This window comes from Schistocerca piceifrons, chromosome 4 (genome assembly GCF_021461385.2).
Source record: "Schistocerca piceifrons isolate TAMUIC-IGC-003096 chromosome 4, iqSchPice1.1, whole genome shotgun sequence".
Taxonomy (NCBI): Eukaryota; Metazoa; Arthropoda; class Insecta; order Orthoptera; family Acrididae; genus Schistocerca; species Schistocerca piceifrons.
Window position 1 is genome coordinate 319,235,721 of NC_060141.1, and position 20,947 is coordinate 319,256,667.

At 38.7% G+C, this 20,947-nt stretch overlaps 1 protein-coding gene across 6 annotated transcripts in view; it reads right to left on the reverse strand.

The window, feature by feature from the left end:
• The window catches only part of LOC124794635 (ribose-phosphate pyrophosphokinase 1), an 87,714-nt gene that overhangs the window by 21,917 nt on the left and 44,850 nt on the right, over positions 1-20,947 (reverse strand). For 2 of the 6 annotated variants that reach the window (XM_047258141.1, XM_047258147.1), the window contains exons 2-4: positions 13,231-13,420; positions 12,703-12,886; positions 11,927-12,007 (exon numbers count right to left, since the gene is read on the reverse strand). In XM_047258141.1, coding sequence (XP_047114097.1) covers positions 11,927-12,007; positions 12,703-12,886; positions 13,231-13,420 — 455 coding nt within the window. Of the gene's footprint in view, positions 1-11,926; positions 12,008-12,702; positions 12,887-13,230; positions 13,571-13,598; positions 13,743-20,947 lie in introns of those variants that run through there. The other 4 variants (XM_047258142.1, XM_047258143.1, XM_047258146.1 and 1 more) reach the window with 3 other exon arrangements.

A 20,947-nucleotide genomic window follows, 5' to 3' on the forward strand; every position in this document is an offset into this window, starting at 1 on the left:
AGTGACAATGGCAGCTGGAAATGTTGCCTACAATTGCCTTCTGGGAAGACAGGGAGTGGACATGGTCTTGATCCAGGAATTATATAAGGGCTTGGGGGCTGCACATCAGGCATCCAAGGAACTGGAAGTGAGCCGATTTACTTTAGATATATAAAGAACCTCAGAATATGCATTTATGTTAAGAATGGAAAAATCATTCATGCTGATGGGAAACTCTGTTCTAGTGACTTAGTGACTACCTGAATGAAACGGCATGAGGAGGGGTGCAAGAGTGAAATTTTACTGGCCTCAGATTATCTCCCTTATGAGAACAGTACTGCTCCATCCCACGAAGTGAGGAGACTGGTGGACAACTGCTTGTGGGTGAATACACAATTGGTGGTTGGCTGTAATGTCAATGCCCACAATCTGGTGTAAAGAAATGGCTGTGACAGCAGCAGAGGTGAGCAGCTACTTGAAAATCTATTTGAGAGTAACCCAAAAATATTTAATAGGTGTACGGAAGCTATCTACAGGGATAAAAGAAGAGTAAAGTAATTGACATAATGTTTGGGTCCATCCTATTAGGTACCCATACATAAATCAATGGCCTGTTGCAATGGAGCAATCTTAGCTGACCACGTGTATATTAAGTCTGGAATTGAAATTGGTGTTAGACAGACTATAGGAATCCAAGGAAGAACAGAGTCGTATAGGAAAGACCTTAACTTGTGCTTATCGGAAGTTAAATACTTGAGAAGAAATCTAGTACATTCAGAGGAAATTGCAGATGAAGGGATAACTGCCATCAGTAACTCATACTTGAAAAACTGCCCAATCACCAAAAAGTGCACAAACATGAATAAACCTCAGTTGAACAATAATCCTGAACTGCAACAGGTAAGAAGACTGTTCAACCTGACAAGAAGCAGAAGGTAGTCAGCAAAATACTATTAAGGAAGCAGAGCAGTCATCCTGGAAGGTATTCTGTGACAAGGCAAAGATACAGCTGTCACAGCCAGACTTCACAAAATACTCTTACGATTACCAACAAACCCAGGAGGCTCACTAAGGAAGGAGGACATTGCGTATACAGGGACAGTGCACGAGATGCTGGACGTGGTGCTCAAGATTCACTTCCCTTAATGCTAACCAGCAAATTTTACAGACCAAAATTCAGTCCTTGTGAGGTTCCAGTTCACATGTAATCAAAGTGGTGGGAATGTTTCAGCTGTTCAAGTCACCAGGCCCATATGGAATCTTTCGACTATTGTAACAAGCAGAGAGGGATTAATCAGACTCATATTCAAGCTGTTTAGAGCCAGACTAGCAATAGGAGTCATTACAAATGGGTGGAGGACAATGAAGAAGGTTTTATTCTCAAGCCAGATTATACCAATCCTAAGGATATGAGAACAATCAGTTTGTCATCCTTTCTTTTAAAAACATCAGAAAAACTAGTTGACATGGACATTAGGGTTCAAATGGCTCTGAGCGCTATGGGACTTAACAGCGGTGGTCATCAGTCCCCTAGAACTTAGAACTACTTAAACCTAACTAACCTAAGGACATCACACAACACCCAGTCAACACGAGGCAGAGAAAATCCCTGACCCCGCCGGGAATCGAACCCGGGAACCCGGGCGTGAGAAGCGAGAACGCTACCGCACAACCACGAGCTGCGGACGGACATTAGGGAAAGGAGGTTAACTGAGGTCCCTCTACATTAAAGCCAACATGCATATCAGTAATGTAAATCATCCTAAACAGCACTTCAAGATGTTGAGAAGGTAGAAAAAGCTCTACACTTTCAGGAAATTGCTCTTTCCATCTTCCTGGATACTGAGGGGGCTTGGCTTTTAGGAATACAATCTCCAAATCCATTGTTCGAGCTGCAGAAGATCATGCCACTGAGAGCACTACATGTAAGTGGATTAACACTATGCTGAGTAGATGAAGGTAGAAACCACAATGATGGATGTGAAAATTACGATCAGTAGCATACAAGGGTGTCCAGAATATGGGGTTTTGTCCCTACTGCTATGGAACCTAGTGGTGAATAAACTTATTAATGAGTTAAATGCTAGAGGTTACTTTTGCCAAGGATACACAGACAATTTACTCGTAGTAATATTTGCAAATTTGCATGTACCATTAGAACAATGACAATCCACTCTGGACACTGCAAAATTGGTGAAGGAAACATGATCAAGGATCAATCCCAGGGAAACATGTACCATTCACAAGGAAGCAAACCCCAGACATCTGTAATCATAAGCTCTTCAACAAAATTCTGCCAGTAGGGAGGTAGTGAAGTACTAAGAGGTACCTCTCGATGATAAACTAACAGGGAGCCCTCACATACATAATATAAATTCCTGGACAAAAGGTGCTTCATGTGCACTAGAAGGGTTTGTAGCAAAAACTGGGGTCTAAGTTCCAGGATCATGTACTGACTATACACCTCTCTAATAAGGCCTTTGATAATTTATGTGGATACAGTATGGTGCACTGAAGTAGAATATATGGTGGCTGCTAAGGAGCTTGGAAAGGTGCAGAGATTTGCCTGACTACCCATAATACGTAGAATTAGCAGCACACCCACTGCTGGAATAGAGACCATGCTGGACATGCTCCCTTTATGCCTTTGGGTTACAATGGAGGCAGCACCAGGAGCATACAACTGGAAAAATCTACGATATTGACAATCTCACAATAATAAAATGAATGTGGCAAACATAGGAATGGTCAGGGACATGCCAACTGACTATAAAATAGCTTCCAGCTGCTTCAATAAAACTTTCAATGTATAATTGAAAGTAGGGATCAGTGGGGGTATGAACTGCAATACAATCAGGAGATTTAGTCTGGTTTACTGATTGGTCAAAAACAGGCCAGGAGAACATGCTGTGCTGGGTGTATGGGGTGCAGCCTAGACTGGAAAGCACAGGCTGACTATAGTATTCCAGACTGAGATAACCACAATCAGAATGTGCGCAGAGGAGAATCTACGCAGGTGCTATAAGCATCGCAGCACTACATTCATTCAGACAGCCAAGCAGCTTTTAAATCTATCAGTGCCTGCAACGAGTTCAAAAATCGTTGCAAAATGCCGTGAATCGCTTATGAAGCTACGGGTACGCAACAGGGTAAACTTGCTGTGGGTCCCTGGTCACTCGGGAATTAGTGGTAATGAGCAATCAGACAGGTTGATAGGCTGGCCATAGCAGCGGTGACAACCTCATTTGTAGGACTGGAACCTGACTCAACTATCATTAAGGCAATGGTGAAATCTGAACTATGTGGCTGGATCAGGAGGCAGCACATAGGATAGTGGACTAAAACCCAAAAATATGTCAAGCTACTGATGCTGGAACCATGTTTTAAGAGACATTCTGCAATCTTTGACTTTAATACGAGGCAGATTTAGCTCACAGCAGGTCTAATGACTGGCCATGGGAACTTCAGGAAACACCTGCACACTATGGATATAAAGAAAGATTATGTGATGTGGGGGATCAAACTGCATCACATTTATAATCTTCTAACGGGGAACACTGAAGGCTAAAAGACAAAAAATGTGTATGTTATTAATTCCTGAAGAGACTATGTACAATAAAGATATAACAAAGGGCCTATTACTCTTCAAGTGTTCTGATTGGCTTTACCGGAATGACAGGGAATGAAACTGTACAATTAATTGTGTGTCAGTGTGGGCAATAGGAGGCAAAGACCAATGTTGTTTTGTCTCCCCAATAAAATAAAATCAAGATCAACATTAGAAAGATATGAAAATCATGGAAGATATGAGGAAATTACAAATTGCTACATGTTGTTGTTGTTGTCTTCAGTCCTGAGACTGGTTTGATGCAGCTCTCCATGCTACTCTATCCTGTGCAAGCAGCTTCATCTCCCAGTACCTACTGCAACCTACATCCTTCTGAATCTGCTTAGTGTATTCATCTCTTGGTCTCCCTCTACAATTTTTACCCTCCACACTGCCCTCCAATGCTAAATTTGTGATCCCTTGATGCCTCAGAACATGTCCTACCAACCGATCCCTTCTTCTGGTCAAGTTGTGCCACAAACTTCACTTCTCCCCAATCCTATTCAATACCTCCTCATTAGTTACGTGATCTACCCACCTTATCTTCAGCATCCTTCTGTAGCACCACATTTCGAAAGCTTCTATTCTCTTCTTGTCCCAACTGGTTATCGTCCATGTTTCACTTCCATACATGGCTACACTCCAAACAAATACTTTCAGAAATGACTTCCTGACACTTACATCTATACTCGATGTTAACAACTTCCTCTTCTTCAGAAACGATTTCCTTGCCATTGCCAGTCTACATTTTATATCCTCTCTGCATCAACCATCATCAGTTATTTTACTCCCTAAATAGCAAAACTCCTTTACTACTTTAAGTGTCTCATTTCCTAATCTAATCCCCTCAGCATCACCCGATTTAATTTGACTACATTCCATTATCCTCATTTTGCTTTTGTTGATTTTCATCTTATATCCTCCTTTCACGACACTGTCCATTCCGTTCAACTGCTCTTCCAAGTCCTTTGCTGTCTCTGACAGAATTACAATGTCATCGGCGAACCTCAAAGTTTTAATTTCTTCTCCATGGATTTTAATACCTACTCCGAATTTTTCTTTTGTTTCCTTTACTGCTTGCTCAATATACAGATTGAATAACATCGGGGAGAGGCTACAACCCTGTGTCACTCCTTTCCCAACCACTGCTTCCCTTTCATGCCCCTCGACTCTTATAACTGCCATCTGGTTTCCGTACAAATTGTAAATAGCCTTTCGCTCCCTGTATTTTACCCCTGCCACCTTCAGAATTTGAAAGAGTATTCCAGTTAACGTTGTCAAAAGCTTTCTCTAAGTCTACAAATGCTAGAAACGTCGGTTTGCCTTTTCTTAATCTTTCTTCTAAGATACGTCGTAAGGTTAGTATTGCCTCACGTGTTCCAACATTTCTACGGAATCCAAACTGATCTTCCCCGAGGTTCACTTCTACCAGTTTTTCCATTCGTCTGTAAAGAATTCGCCTTAGTATTTTGCAGCTGTGACTTATTAAACTGATAGTTCGGTAATTTTCACATCTGTCAACACCTGCTTTCTTTGGGATTGGGATTATTATATTCTTCTTGAAGTCTGTGGGTATTTCGCCTATCTCATACATCTTGCTCACCAGATGGTAGAGTTGTCACGACTGGCTCTCCCAAGGCCATCAGTAGTTCTAATGGAATGTTGTCTACTCCTGGGGCCTTGTTTCGACTCAGGTCTTTCAATGCTCTGTCAAACTCTTCACGCAGTATCTTATCTCCCATTTCATCTTCATCTACATCCTCTTCCATTTCCATAATATTGTCCTCAAGTACATCACCCTTGTATAAACCCTCTATATACTCCTTCCACCTTTCTGCCTTTCCTTCTTTGCTTAGAACTGGGTTACCATCTGAGCTCTTGATATTCATACAAGTGATTCTCTTCTCTCCAAAGGTCTCTTTAATTTTCCTGTAGGCAGTATCTATCTTACCCCTAGTGAGACAAGACTCTACATCCTTACATTTGTCCTCTAGCCATCCCTGCTTAGCCATTTTACACTTCCTGTCGATCTCATTTTTGAGACGTTTGTATTCCTTTTTGCCTGCTTCATTTACTGCATTTTTATATTTTCTCCTTTCATCAATTAAATTCAATATTTCTTCTGTTACCCAAGGATTTCTATTAGCCCTCGTCTTTTTACCTACTTGATCCTCTGCTGCCTTCACTACTTCATCCCTCAGAGCTACCCATTCTTCTTCTACTGTATTTCTTTCCCCCATTCCTGTCAATTGTTCCCTTATGCTCTCCCTGAAACTCTGTACAACCTCTGTTTCTTTCAGTTTATCCAGGTCGCATCTCCTTAAATTCCCACCTTTTTGCAGTTTCTTCAGTTTAAATCTGCAGTTCATAACCAATAGATTGTGGTCAGAATCCACATCTGCCCCTGGAAATGTCTTACAATTTAAAACCTGGCTCCTAAATCTCTGTCTTACCATTATATAATCTATCTGATACCTTTTAGTATCTCCAGGATTCTTCCAGGTATACAACCTTCTTTTATGATTCTTGAAACAAGTGTTAGCTATGATTAAGTTATGCTCTGTGCAAAATTCTACAAGGCGGCTTCCTCTTTCATTTCTTCCCCCCAATCCATATTCACCTACTATGTTTCCTTCTCTCCCTTTTCCTACTGACGAATTCCAGTCACCCATGACTATTAAATTTTCGTCTCCCTTCACTACCTGAATAATTTCTTTTATCTCGTCATACATTTCATCAATTTCTTCATCATCTGCAGAGCTAGTTGTCATATAAACTTTTACTACTGTAATAGGCATGGGCTTCGTGTCTATCTTGGCCACAATAATGCGTTCACTATGCTGTTTGTAGTAGCTTACCCGTACACCTATTTTTTTATTCATTATTAAACCTACTCCTGCATTACCCCTATTTGATTTTGTATTTATAAGCCTGTAACCACCTGACCAAAAGTCTTGTTCCTCCTGCCACCGAACTTCACAAATTCCCACTGTATCTAACTTTAACCTATCCATTTCCCTTTTTAAATTTTCTAACCTACCTGCCCGATTAAGGGATCTGACATTCCACACTCCGATCCGTAGAACGCCAGTTTTCTTTCTCCTCTTGAGTAGTCTCCGCCCGGAGATCCGAATGGGGGACTATTTTACCCAAGAGGACGCCATCATCATTTAATCATACAGTAAAGCTGCGTGTCCTCGGGAAAATTTACGGCTGTAGTTTCCCCTTGCTTTCAGCCATTCGCAGTACCAGCACAGCAAGGCCGTTTTGGTTAATGTTACAAGGCCAGATCAGTCAATCATCCAGATTGTTGCCCCTGCAACTACTGAAAAGGCTGCTGCCCCTCTTCAGGAACCACAAATTGCTACAAATGACTTAAAAAACAAAACTGATAAAAATCAGGAAACTCTATGACAAGTCATTTTATCATCCAAGTTCACCAAACAAAACAATTGGAAATTTGAATTCTGATGAAGAATGAAGGTTGTGATCAGAGATAACTAGTTCAATTGAAAAACCATTATACAATATAGACAGAACAGCGAATGAAAATTTGTACCAAGGCTGGGAATCAAATCTGGGTAGTCTTCTTACTAGGCAAGTGCACTAGCCACTACACCACCTTGGCACAGTGGTTTTCACAACTGCACAGATTAACCTTCCACACTTTCTCCATCAATCCAAAGTCTCACCGCCACCCCAGTCTACTTTCAGTTCCCCCTTACACACAAACAGAATTGCCAAGGCTCCCCACATTCTGGAATAATACTTCAGCATCGAACATAAATGGGGGATCCAGCGTGAAAGCCAGGTTCTGAAACTGTGTCATTTCATTTGTACACGTAATTGCACTTGGGTTTCAGGCTGAATCCCGTATTTACATTCGATGCTGATGTGCTATTTCAGAACATGGAGCACCTCGACAATTATGTTCATGTGTAAGGGGGAATTTAGAGTAGAGTGGGACAGCAGTGAGAATTTTAATTGAGGAGGCTAGCATGCCACAGTAATCTGTGCAGTCGTGTGATCCATTGTGTCCAGGTGGCTTAGTGGCTTTCACATCTGCCTAGTACGTAGAAGACCCAGGTTTAATTGGTACAAATTTTCCACTTGTCACTTCAGTCTGTATAAATAAAATCATATCTGTGTGAGCCAGCAAAGTCTCTCAATCTATGTCATTTAATTTTTTATAAAATTTAATTAAGTGATCCAATGAAGACAATAAAATATAAACAGATATATACATGTGCGCATCAACAACTCAGCAGCGATTTGTCTAGCACATACTAGAACATTTGACTATCTTATAACTGTTATTTATTTATTTATACAAACACAGTGTATTACACTTGGAGCAAATGTTAGGCTACATTAATTAGTTTTATCACTCAAGACCAATTATTTTAGACACACACACCCACACGCACAGAGAGAGAGAGAGAGAGAGAGAGAGAGAGAGAGAGAGAGAGAGAGAGAGAGAGATATCAGTCTCAGCACACCATAATTCCATAGAGGAGGGACAGCAATCACATTCAAACAAAGTTTAAACCGCTGATTAAAAATCAGTAAATGGGACTCAATATAAATATGTGTGGGTGTTGCAGTAAATGAACAGATAATTGTAAAGGAGCTACTGAAAAATTAGTCTATCAAATGTATTGAAATGTTAACAAGTCTAAGAGCCAATGCAGAACAAATTCACATCCCTATCTATCAATGCAGTGCCTGTGCGCTATAGGATACCTAGTTTTATTCAGCTGAATGTTTTGCTCTGTGCTTTCGTGATTTTGCATTTTCATAATGAAAGTAACTTTGTATTTTAATTTATTGTAGTACACAATATCCTTTTTATCATTTCAGAGGAAAATTTAATTGATCCTAAAACAAAAGGCAATTATGAATCTTATTATTGGTGCAAAAAAAGTACTGTATAGGTGTCAACCTCTGATGTATTAACTACAGTACTGCAAGCACGTGCCCAATGTGCGTGGCAAGGGAGAGTGTGAATAAACTTCACGCAACCAGGTGAAAGATACTGAAGACAACATTATTTTGTTAAATTGCACATCCACTTACAGAGCAACACACATGAGCAACAGCTACAAAGTTGCTGCATGTGCAAGCTTGATGTGCGTCCGTAGGTCTCGCACTGCCCTAGACTTAGCTAACCATCATGTTACCTTAAACAAAATGAACCTGTTAAGGCCTAACTTGCCAAGTTCTTGCCTGCTTGGACGTGAACGAGAGCGAACTGTGTGGACTGCAGTGATAGGGAAAGACTGCTGCTCACTCAGCTTACCACATGGATGCAGTGCTTTAATGAGATACTACTACCAACAGTCAGTTTTGGAGGTCCAGGAAGGAAGATTAAACTTTAAATAGCCTATCAATGAGAAGGTAATTTGAAGCTGAAATTAATATCTGATTACACAGATATGAGACTTTAAATCAACAGTTGCCTTTTCAAAGCAACTGAAAGAGCAGTAATCAACCCAAAAGTTGATTTGAGTAGAACAGTGCTTTACTAGGCGTGGTCTTATTAGGGGCAGTATGCCTAGCTGACTGCCCTAGCAATGTTTCTCAACTCTTTAAGGTTTGTGTCTATTAGCATGTAATGTTGCAAGTATTTGCTGCAGTGTTTACATAACAACAAAAACTTGTACAAGTTTACTGCTGCAAGTAGCTGGGGCAAGGGAATTTCAGAACTTTGCAAGTACTTGCTTAAGTTATCCCTCTTGAGTCCGCCCTTGAGATAGGCAGGTAGAAGTTTATAATGTCGTGGTTAAAATAGCAGAGGAACTGCCACTATTTTGAAATTATTAGTATTAGTAAAGAAAAATTTTGATGAAAAACAAAAAGTCAAGACAACAATTTTTCTGGTGAAGGAATGGATGCAGGTGTACATACTTAAGTTTTCAAGAAACATTTTACTTATTTCTTGTCCACTTTGAGTGCGCAATTTGTAGATTTTTTTATTTTATTTTTGTCCCTTCTTCTTCGCCCCTCTTATCTCAAAATCTGCTGCAGCACTATCTAATGTGTTGTGCTTTATTAATCCTATCCTTAATCGATGTCCCACGCTACAGGATAGCACTCTACTTTCTGAATTAACAATATCATTCTTTCACTACTGCACAAGTATTTGTCACTTTCCAACGCGTCTATTTTTGTACCGGTCCTGAACACACACAACTTTTACAAATTCCAGAAAAACTTCCAGCGACATGCAAGTTCAGGAATAATTGCAGCACGATGAAAGAAACTGTTTCCACTAACTTTCAGAAGGTACTTGCTGTTTGTTGAACCTTGCAGAGGTCAAATTGTCAGCTGTGATCCACGTCAAAAGACTTGGCAGAAGCAGGTTCTGCAAGTGACTAAGTTTACTTGCTAGTGGATACAGATCTTTAGAACCTAGCTAGCTGTAGATGTACCTTCAGTGTAATATGGAGTAAACAATGAGCAACTCAGAATTTTTCACGTTAATGAATATTACAATAATCCCTGCATTTACTGTGACTGATTTATGGAAACACCAGGAAATTTAAATTTGGATGACTGAATTAGTATTTAAACCATGCTCTTCCTGCAGATGAGTCTCATATAGAGGAATGTTTGATATGAGTCGTCAGCCTTGACAAGTGACATGGGAAACATATGACAGTCTCTATAAACAATTTAGTGGCTGTAATGTGATGCTATTGGTGAGTTTTTCAAAAGGGCTAAGTTATGGATTAGGCTGTCGCTACAACCAGTTTCTCTTTAGTATTACATATGTTGTCTATGCCAACTCCAAAAGCAAACTGTTACCTTCCTACCTAACCTATACCTCACACCCAGTCACAGATTAATTTGTCATCACAACTAGTCCTGCCCCCCTCCCCCAAAAAAAAAAAACACCCACTCCTTGGCTTCACCAATTAACAGAACAGAACAGAATATATGCAAGAAAAAGTGATGTGGCAGCAACCAGTATCACTGTGTCACTTAGCAAAGCCGACAACTGGTATTTAACATTCCTCTTGATCTGGTGAGTCCCGCACCTTAATAACTGTGTCACCTTGCTTAGTCAGGAGCAGCAGGAGGAAGATCGCAGAGCTGATTATCTATCATTTTTCTTCTATATGACACTTTCTGTGAATATCTCTGTACTAGCATTTCATACATATTCTTACACTGAATTTGAAACAGATTTTCCATTGCATTTGAAATATGGCAACTTCATAATATTCATTCTAACTTCGCACCTGTAGTTGCCCTAGTTCAAATGTTTCTTGACCAGGATTCAACTGCTCTCAGTAGTGGAAATTACTGTTTAGGGATCATGGGAGCTAAGCCTGTTTATTCGATATTGCCATCACACAACAAAAAAATGCAAAATAAAAGACTTTTAAAATATACTGCACACAAGAAACTCAAACCTGAGCAAACCTGTAGATTACGAACAAGCAAATGAAACTTGGTACACTAGTTAACAGCAACAATGCTGCGATTTGTGCTTGATAGGACATTAGCAATATGTCTGATCATGTTATTGCGGTCTTCAGTCCAAACGTCGGCTTGATGCAGCTCCCTAAACTAATCCATCCTAATGATACTCTTCATATCTTGGCAATTACTGCAACCTTCATCTATTTGATCCTGCTTACTGTAATAAAGCCTTTCTCTACCTCAGTGATTTTTCACTCTTACGCCCATCACCAATCACCAAACTAACAATTCTTTTATGTCTCTTCTTGAAGCTGTGCCATAAACATATTTTCTCCAAAAATCTTTCTTAATACATCTTCAATAGTTATCTGACCAATCCATCTAATCTGTATTCTTCTGTAGCACCTACAATGATTAGCCTTTGATCACAATGTGGAAACTCAATGGAGTTAAAGAAAAATTTTCCACTGTCAAAATATGGTGTACAGTAGCCACAAGCAATTGCATATTAGCAAGTTTCCTACATAAGAATTAACTGACACATCTTTATAACAACATAATCTCACAAGCATAAAGAACTGATTAGTAATGTAGCACAGATACTTTAAGCACAAGCTTGCCCTTCTGTAAAAGCAGGTGACACTACTATTACCATTAATAAAATTTTTGGCCTGTTAAGTAATATGGTATGCATTCCATTATAGACCCACAATGTTGTCTGAAAGAAGAGGAACAGGAGATCAAAGGAAAAGAGGGAGAGTTTACAGCTATTCCACCGCCTGCGCATTCTTCCAGTACAAGACTTCCCACAACAATGACGAGCCATCCCAAAGAAGAATTGAAATCCCATAACAGGTTTTTTTTTTTTTTTTTTTTTAATTTCCACCAGTTTAAGGATATTGTTACAATTACCCGAAACTTCCATTCGTTGTTGGGTTTCAATCTGAAAGAAGGAGTAACATCATTTCCGTTACTTTCCCCATCTCCACCAGCCTGTGAGATCACAAGAAAAAACTTGAACACATGAAATAAACAGGCAAGAATGCCACGATGAGTACACAATGAACTGAAATGATACGAAGGCCCTGCAATCTACATAAATAGTAGTAGGAAAAAATTAAGACAGCATAGGCACTCAACACTGAGGTTTTAAACATCAGATTACATAGAAGAAAAATATTTAACAATCAAACAATTTCTTAGAAATAAGGAGATGTAAATACATAACAAAAATGCATCATAAACAGTTCTTAAAAAGTATAAACAAGTTCATCAAAGCACACACAATGTAACATACCAGCATCCATCTCAATTTTCTTAATATGAATTACCTACTAAAGTATCTACAAAGATGTAATAGTAGAGGCACAGCCGTGAAGAAGTGTACACACACAAATAGCTGTATAAATAGGCCTATATTAAATCACTGAACGATATTTACGAACGTTTCACTTTATGTCTATAAGTAGTGTATGTGAGGCAAATATCACAACTGTCCAATAATTCATTGAAAAATACCACAACTGCAGTGCAATACGGAATCATAACTTAACACACGAAGCACAATTCTTGGCCCATCAGTTCAGTCTTGCACGCTATTGCCTTCATATGATACCCTCAATAAAATGAGTATTCTCTTAAAACAACACACATGCAGTAAACGTAAATATATAAATTAAGAAGCATACCTTGTCTTTCTTATCCTGTCTTGCGTATGGGAAACATGGAATGACAGCAGTCACTCGAGAAGCAGACGCTATTTTACAAGCGTTTATCATAATCAACAATTCCATTAAGTTATCGTTTACTTCGCCACTTCCACTTTGAACAATATACACATCTTCCCCACGGACTGATTCTCCAATCTCTACGCTGAAACGTGTAAACAAACTTATACAGCTCATAATAGTATAAGTAAGTTATCTATATAATAAAAAAATCCGTCACACTAAATTGATTTAAGAAGCGAAACAAGACTATTACACAAGTCCTCAAGCAAATTGCTGCCCACATGCTATCCGATTCTATGTTTTTGAATGTTTTAATAACGCCACCAACGGCGCAATTAATTTGAAGCCGGCAAGCGAAAGACAAGAGAACGCTTGTAAAGTTCCAGCACAAAATATAAAGCACTGAAACTTTAAAAAGTGATACAGACGATGCATGAATCTCGGAACTTTGATGCAAACAAAAAGAGGTAAATAAAAACAACTTACCATGTCTCAAGGTTACTAAATTTCTTAGTAACGACTTTTCCCAGATCTATTCCAAGACGGTCGACAATCCGCTGTGCAAGGTCTGGATGCGATGTACCACTAAAAACTTTGATGTTCGGCATCCTACTCCGAAGCAACACACTAGGCTTCTCAAGGTTTGCACGGATCAGACTCCTCGCACGCACTGGATCTGATAAAACAGGCATAACTGAATACTATACAACCAATCAGTGATGAGCGGATAAGGTATTACATCACTTCCGTTTGACTTTGACAACAAAAGCGATGCCAGCAACTATGTATATAGTCTTTAGAGATTCAATGACTATTTCTTTATATTGCTTTGATATATTGTACGAAATTATTACCGCTCCTTCAAGCACTCGTACAGAGACAAAGAATACCCACGGCTCAGTAATACCAACGAATTTACACGCAAGTGTCAACATCAAAATTACTGCTTCTTGATGGTTATGATTTGTGTTCTGCTGAACTCGTGTCATGGGAAACTTATGAAAAAATCTTAGTAAGCGTTCATCAGCAACACTAACAGAAAGACAATTTATGACATTCTACATAACAGTAATTTTGGATCTCAAAACAGAGAGACCGAGCGAGATGGCGCAGTGGTTAGAACACTGGACTCACACTCAGGAAGGCAACGGTTCAAACCTGCACCCAGCCATTCTGATTTAGGTTTTCCGTGATTTTCCTAAGTCACTTCAGGTTAATGCTGGGATGGTTTCTGTGAAAGGGCTTGGCCGACTTCCTTCCCTAATCCGATGGGACCTATGGCACAATTGACAACTTTAATACAAACCAGAGCAAAGCTGGTGCACAGTGGAAAACCTTTAGAAACATGAATGAGGAAAATATCCAAAACTTCAAATCATGCATTCAGGAGAGTGACTGGAGCTATGCTTATCTTTCAAATTATGTTGAAACAAAATATAATTTATTTACTGATGAATTATCAGGTATATTTGAAAGTGTCTTTCCAAAAAAGGTCTGCAGACTACAGAACAGGCAATTAAGCAAAAACCAATAGCTCACCAAGGGCACAAAAATATCATGCCGGAGAAAGAAAGAACTGTATATAATAACCAGACAACGCTATAATCCCCTCCAAATGAACTACTATAGGACATACTGTAAAATTTTAATTGAAAACATTAAAAAATCTAAAAGTATGAGCATAGAATCTCAAATTAATCGTTCAAATAACAAAATCAGAACGATTTGGAATGTAATAAAGAAGGAAGCACCTACTGCACCATCTGACAAATTTAAAAACTGCTGTCCTAAACATTAACGATTTGGAAATAACTGATAGTAAACAGATAGCAGACGCATTTAACAACCACTTTCTAACGGTCACTTCTCAAATAGGTCAGACTAGTGACCTAAGAGAAGCTTAAGATATTCTGAAACTTAACCTCCCACAAAGTTTTAATGATATAAATCTAACACTTATAACTGTTAATGAAATAAAAAAAATAACTCACTCATTGAAAAGTAAAGGATCTTCAGGTATAGATAACATCTCTAGTAAACTGTTGAAAGACTGCAGTAATGATGTAAGTGTAGTACTTGCACACATTTGCAACATATCTCTTTATAAGGGAGTTGTTCCAGAGGGAATGAAATATGCCATTGAGAGACCTCTTTTCAAGTCTTGCGATGCTACATATGTAAAAAATTATCGTCTTGTCTCTCTCTTAACAACATTTTCAAAGGTTCTTGAAAAGGCAATGTATAACAGGATTGTGGCACATCTTGATAAACTTAATATTATTAACCAGAGACAGTTTGGTTTTCAAAAAGGAGTTTCCACAGAGCATGCCATATATTCACTCACAAATGATGTCTTGGGGTCTATTAATAGTACGGAGTCACCAGTTGGTGTCTTCTGTGATATTTCCAAGGCCTTTGATTCTGTAAACCACAAGATAGTCTTGGAGAAGGCCTATCATTACGGAAGCAAAGTGCCTATAAGTAACTGACTAAAATCACAATCCTCTAATCTAGTGGATTCTGAATGGGGCAAAATTCAGCATGGAGTTCCCCAGGGATTTTTCCTTGGACCCTTGCTGTTTTTAATATATGTTAATGATTTACCCCTGTCCATTAGTAAAAATTGTGAGTTTACAATGTTTGCTGATGATACAAGCATTGTAGTAAATGGTAAGTCTACTGCTGATCTGGAGACTGATGTTAATAATATACTCAGCGAAGTTACAGCTTGGTTTTCAATTAATTCTCTTTCAGTTAATATTAAAAAAACTAATTTTATACAGTTCTACACAAAAAACAAAACTCTAGAAAATATAGTAATTGCTCATGACAACCAGGAACTAGAACAGGTGCACTCCACTAAATTCCTGGGGGTTCACATTAACAGTAGACTCAACTGGGAACAGCATGTGTCCCTTACTCTAAAAAGGCTTTCATCAGAAACTTTTGCTCTAAGAGTCATTACTCATTCTGGGGACATCAACATTTTAAAATCAACTTACTTTGGATACTTTCACCCATTAATAGGTTATGGAATAATCTTCTGGAGTAATTCACCAGCCTCAAAAAAAACTTTAACTGCTCAGAAGAGAGCAGTCAGAACGATGTGTGGGGTTCCTACACGAACCTCATGTAGAAAACTTTTCACACAGTTAGGTATACTGGCTACAACATGTCAGTACATATACGCTCTGATGAATGTTGTTAATAAAGAGTATGCTCAGTATGAAACAAATTGTTCATACCATAACTACAATACTAGAGGTAAAGATGATCTACATGTCAAACTAAAAAATTTATCACTTGTTCAGAAAGGACTAAAGTATGCTGCTATAAAGACTTTTAATGCATTGCCTAATTATATTAAATGTACAAGAGAAAATGAAACGCTGTTCAAAAGTACATTAAAAAAATACCTGCTTGACCATCCACTGTACTCCTTAGGTGAATTCTTTTCCACAAATAATGCACTCCCTTAATAATAGATGTATTTAGTCTCTTATTTATTAGACAGATGATACAATATTATGTTAATGTTATAGTTTGAATTGCTATACTAGTTAAATGACAGCTTGTAAATGAGAAAAATGATACTTATTAATATCTATATCATTGTATTATATTACTATTCTGTAGCATTAATTGTATTTGTACAATTGTATTGAGACATTCCACATCCAGGTGAATCACTGGCATGTACAGATCCATGGAATATGCATACCAAATAAAATAAAATAAAATAAAATAAAAGACCCTGAATCAACCAACCAACCGACCATCAAAAACAGAGAAATGCCACAGTTACTGCTTTGGAAATTATTGACAAATAATTTGACACAATCAGAAATTGTCAAAATGTAATTGATATTTTGCAGGATTCTATCCTTAGGCTCTTCTTTTCTTTTTGGTGCTCACATATTTGCACTTTTACATAGCGCTGTGGCGACACTGACGTTCGAATATTACTGTGGAATATCTTTGCTTTTGTTTTTGATGTACTTTAGTGGTTTTTTAATTCTGTTTCCTTCCTTCGTCTTTGTCAATCTGAGTTCTTATAGCCTGAGTCACCTGAGTGTAAAATTATTTCCCATCGGTGGAACTCACTACACTGTTAGCCAATGAGTGGCTCCTCAACCAAAGAGCTTCTGTGACAAGAAAGTCTGTAACAGGTGAAGCAGCATCACGTTTGTCCTACTAGGAAGTCACGCTAAAATCACAAGGCATTCGATGCGTCCATGCGTCGTGCCTTTATTTGTTTATATTTTACAAGATGTACTGTGGCTGCGCTCCTTTCAGAAACATACTTAGACTTTTCGATGGCATCAATAGGTATCTCTGTTTTCAATGTATCATCGTGACAACATTTCCATGGTCTGGACTGTGGCAGCCATTCTAGCAGACGGATAGCGGTTTATAGAACGAAAGTACTGTACCTAAGAAGCTCCCCCAACGCTACATAAGTTTGCTGGTTGTGTGAAATATGTTTTAATTTGTTTGAAAACAACAAGTGTTACTGTATTTTTTTCTTGAAAAGTTAGAACCTGTGACTATATACTTATCTTTGCGTAGTGGTAAGTTTTACAATGAGTACTTAGGGAGAAGCTCTGCCCCAGCCAAATAAATATGCTAGTTGGTGGATATGTTCTAATTTGTGCGAAAAATTACAGACCACTTCCAGAGAACTAAACTTCCTTTGCTCTTGAAAGTAGCTGAAACACCAGTAGAAATATGCCTGCACCAGAACCAGATAATATTTCGTCTGCTTATGTGCTTAATTTGTAGATGTTCTTGTATGGAAAAGAAGTTTCCTAAAATAACTAGCTGGTATATTTTCTTTTATATTTTATGGGTGGCTGACAGTGAGACTAAGTCAACTTTTGATTCTTTTTCACATATGTCAGTGTTTTTATGTTTTTTTGTTCTCACGATAAGTGGTAGTTTGTTTTTACCAGATACTGGTAATCAGTGTGTATTGAATATTAACTTTCATTTACGTGTTTCATATTGAATTTGTAAATTATTGTAAATTGTTGACAATGACGAGTCCCAGATATCTTGAGGACCATGAAGATCAATAAAATTTTCTGCAGCTGGCAGGACTCAAACCTGTACTACCATATTTGCAATTTGACATTCTTATCCACTACTGAAGACTTATATACTATACCACAGCGACGACTTTTAGGGTGTAACTTTTTCCTGTCACATATCACTCCTAAAACCTTTAAACACCAGTAACTCATTATCTGACACTTAATATCACTAAACTGTACCTTTTTGAGAGACCCTCAATGTAACAGTGTTTTGAAACAAAACTTAATTATAAGACATAAGTTGTAATGTGGTGAAATGAAATGGGCGTATTGTATTGTTGGCCGGGAAGTCCAGTCCCCGTTGAAGATATATCACAAAAACGTCACTCAGTTCGATTTCTTACAATTAAAAGTCTGTAATGTCGCACCAGTGGTAAAAGTTTCAGAGGATTCAAAGATAAACAGTACTGATTTTCCAAATTGTAAATTGTTCTCCTAGCTTAGCAGTAGTGTTGAAGATTAGGTGTATGCAGAGGAATGAAGTGAGTTCACACCATGTTCAAATTTTGTCTCTGCAGCGGACTGTATGCCAATGGCTTTGCTGCAGTGGTAACACCGGTTGTGGGCTGATGATGACACGGCGGCCAGTCGGTACTGTTGGGTGTTCGTGGCCTCTTCGGTCGGAATTTAGTTTAGTGGACTGTATGCTGAAATGAAACTTCCTCAGCGATTAAAAACAAATTAAAGTGCCAGGAAGTTTCATCAATAATAGTGGTCGATTTTGTATGCTCGTTTCTCCGCAGAATGAAGAAAAAGAAATTTGTGGACGTTAGCAGTATACAGAGGAGATATAGAATGAAATATATTCTGCAGTATTATTGATGTAGATAAGTTATTTTACAAGTCTATCAAATTAAACTGAAGTATCACAGAAACTGTTATAGGCATGTGTATTGAAATACAGAGATATGTAAACAGGCAGAATATGACCATGCAGTCGGCAATGCCTATATAAGGCAACAAGTATCTGGTGCAGTTGTTAGATCGGTTACTGCTGCTACAATGGCAGGTTATCAAGATTTAAGTGAGTTTGAACGTGGTGTTATAGTCAGCGAACGAGCGATGGGGTACTGCATCTCTATGGTAACGATGAAGTGGGGATTTTAGCATGCAACCATTTCATGAATGTCCCATGAATATCAGGAATCTGGTATAACATCGAATCTCTGACGTCGCTGAGGCCGGAAAAAGATCCTACAACAATGGGACTGAAGAGAATCATTCAACGGGGCAGAAGTGCAACCATTCCGCAAATAGTCGCAGATTTCAATTCTGGACCATCAACAAATGTCAGTGTGCGAGCCATTCTACTAAACATCATCGATATAGTCTTATCCTTGATGACTGCAAAACACAATGCTTTACACCTCGCCTGGGCCCTTCAACACTGACATTGGACTGTTGATGGTTGGAAACATGTTTCCTGCTCGGACGAGTCTCGTTTCACATTGTATTGAGCAGATGGACGTGTACAGGTATGGAGACAACCCCATGAATCCATGGACCCTGCATGTCAGCAGGGGAGTTTTCAAGCTGGTGGAGGCTCTGTAATCGTGTGAGGCATGTGCAGTGGGAGTGATATGGGACCCCTAACACGTCTAGATACGACTCTGACAGATGACACGCACATAAGCGTCCTGACTGATCACCTGCATCCACTCATGTCCATTGTGCATTCCGACGAACTTGGGCAATTCCAGCAAGACGACGCGACACTCTACACACCCATAATTGCTACAGACCGGCTCCAGGAACACTCTTCTGAGGTTAAGCACTTCCGCTGGCCGCCAAACTCCCCAGAAATGAACATTATTGAGCGTATCTGGGATACCTTGCAACGTGCTGTTCAGAAGAGCTCTCCATCCCCTCGTACCATCACGGGTTTATGGACAACCCTACGGGATTCATGTGTCAGTTCCCTCCAGCACTAGTTCAGACATTAGTTGAGTCCATGCCAAGTCGTGTTGCAGCACTTCTGCATGCTAGTTGTACCAGTTTCTTTGGATGTTCAGTGTATAATTTGTTTCATAAGGCACATAATTAGAAATAAAACGATATTTTTTCATTAGAAAGTTATGTTCAGTATTACTTTAATATAATTTCCACTTGACAAAAAATATTGAATTTAAATAGAAGAAAAAATATTGTTTTAAACATAATTTGAACCAGGAACCCTTTCATTTCTTGTCTTCAATAATATTCATTCAGCTACAGGCGTCTACCTCTTAAATGTTTTGTAGTTAGCACTGGTCGGAAATTACCTCATTTTTAGACGCAACTTATTCGATTTTGCATTTTTTAAATTGTGTCGCGTTTCTTTAGGAAATTGATGTCTGGATGCAGACATTCAAATCCTATAAAGAAACGCAACGAGCTTCAAAGGGGCCAGTCCATAAGGTCCTCTTGGGCTGGTTGTACACTCTCTGGTTACCAGCCAGTTAAGCTGGCAAGCTGCTCTACTCTAAGAATAGCGCGAGAAACGCGTGGCACGATCCCAGAATAACGCCTAACTGGAGAATAAACTCGAGTTAACTTAACGAGAGATTTTCGGCCGATTAGCGAAGTTAACTGGGGAATATGGTTTCACGAATAGTGACAGAAGCAGTTGCAGACAGCAATGACGAGATTTTTTTCTGAACTGTTCAAGAGAATGAGAAAGGAGAAAAAAAGTGAGGCGACGCTGATTCGAAATTTATATCCAGATTTCGCTTATCAAAGGATGCCATACCTTGTCTTATCAATCTTGTACATGAGAAACTGGAACATATGATGGACAGATGAGAATATTTCTCTATTTTCTAAAATAATATTTTTTATTTGCAGTAATATGCAATCTTGCACATGAGAAACTGGAACTTATGATGGACAGATGAGATTATTACTCTATTTTCTAAAATAATATTTTTTATTTGCAGTAATATGCATTTGATTTCAGTACCTCGTGAATTACGTCGTGTTATTTATGTATATCAGGCACATTAAAATGACGATTCGTTCGAGAATAGCCTTATTTATCTGGCTTGTGTTACAATTCCTCTGTAGTGGAAAGGACTGAATCGTTTTATTTGTCAGACAATGCCATAATATACTTAACAATTCGAAAAACCACA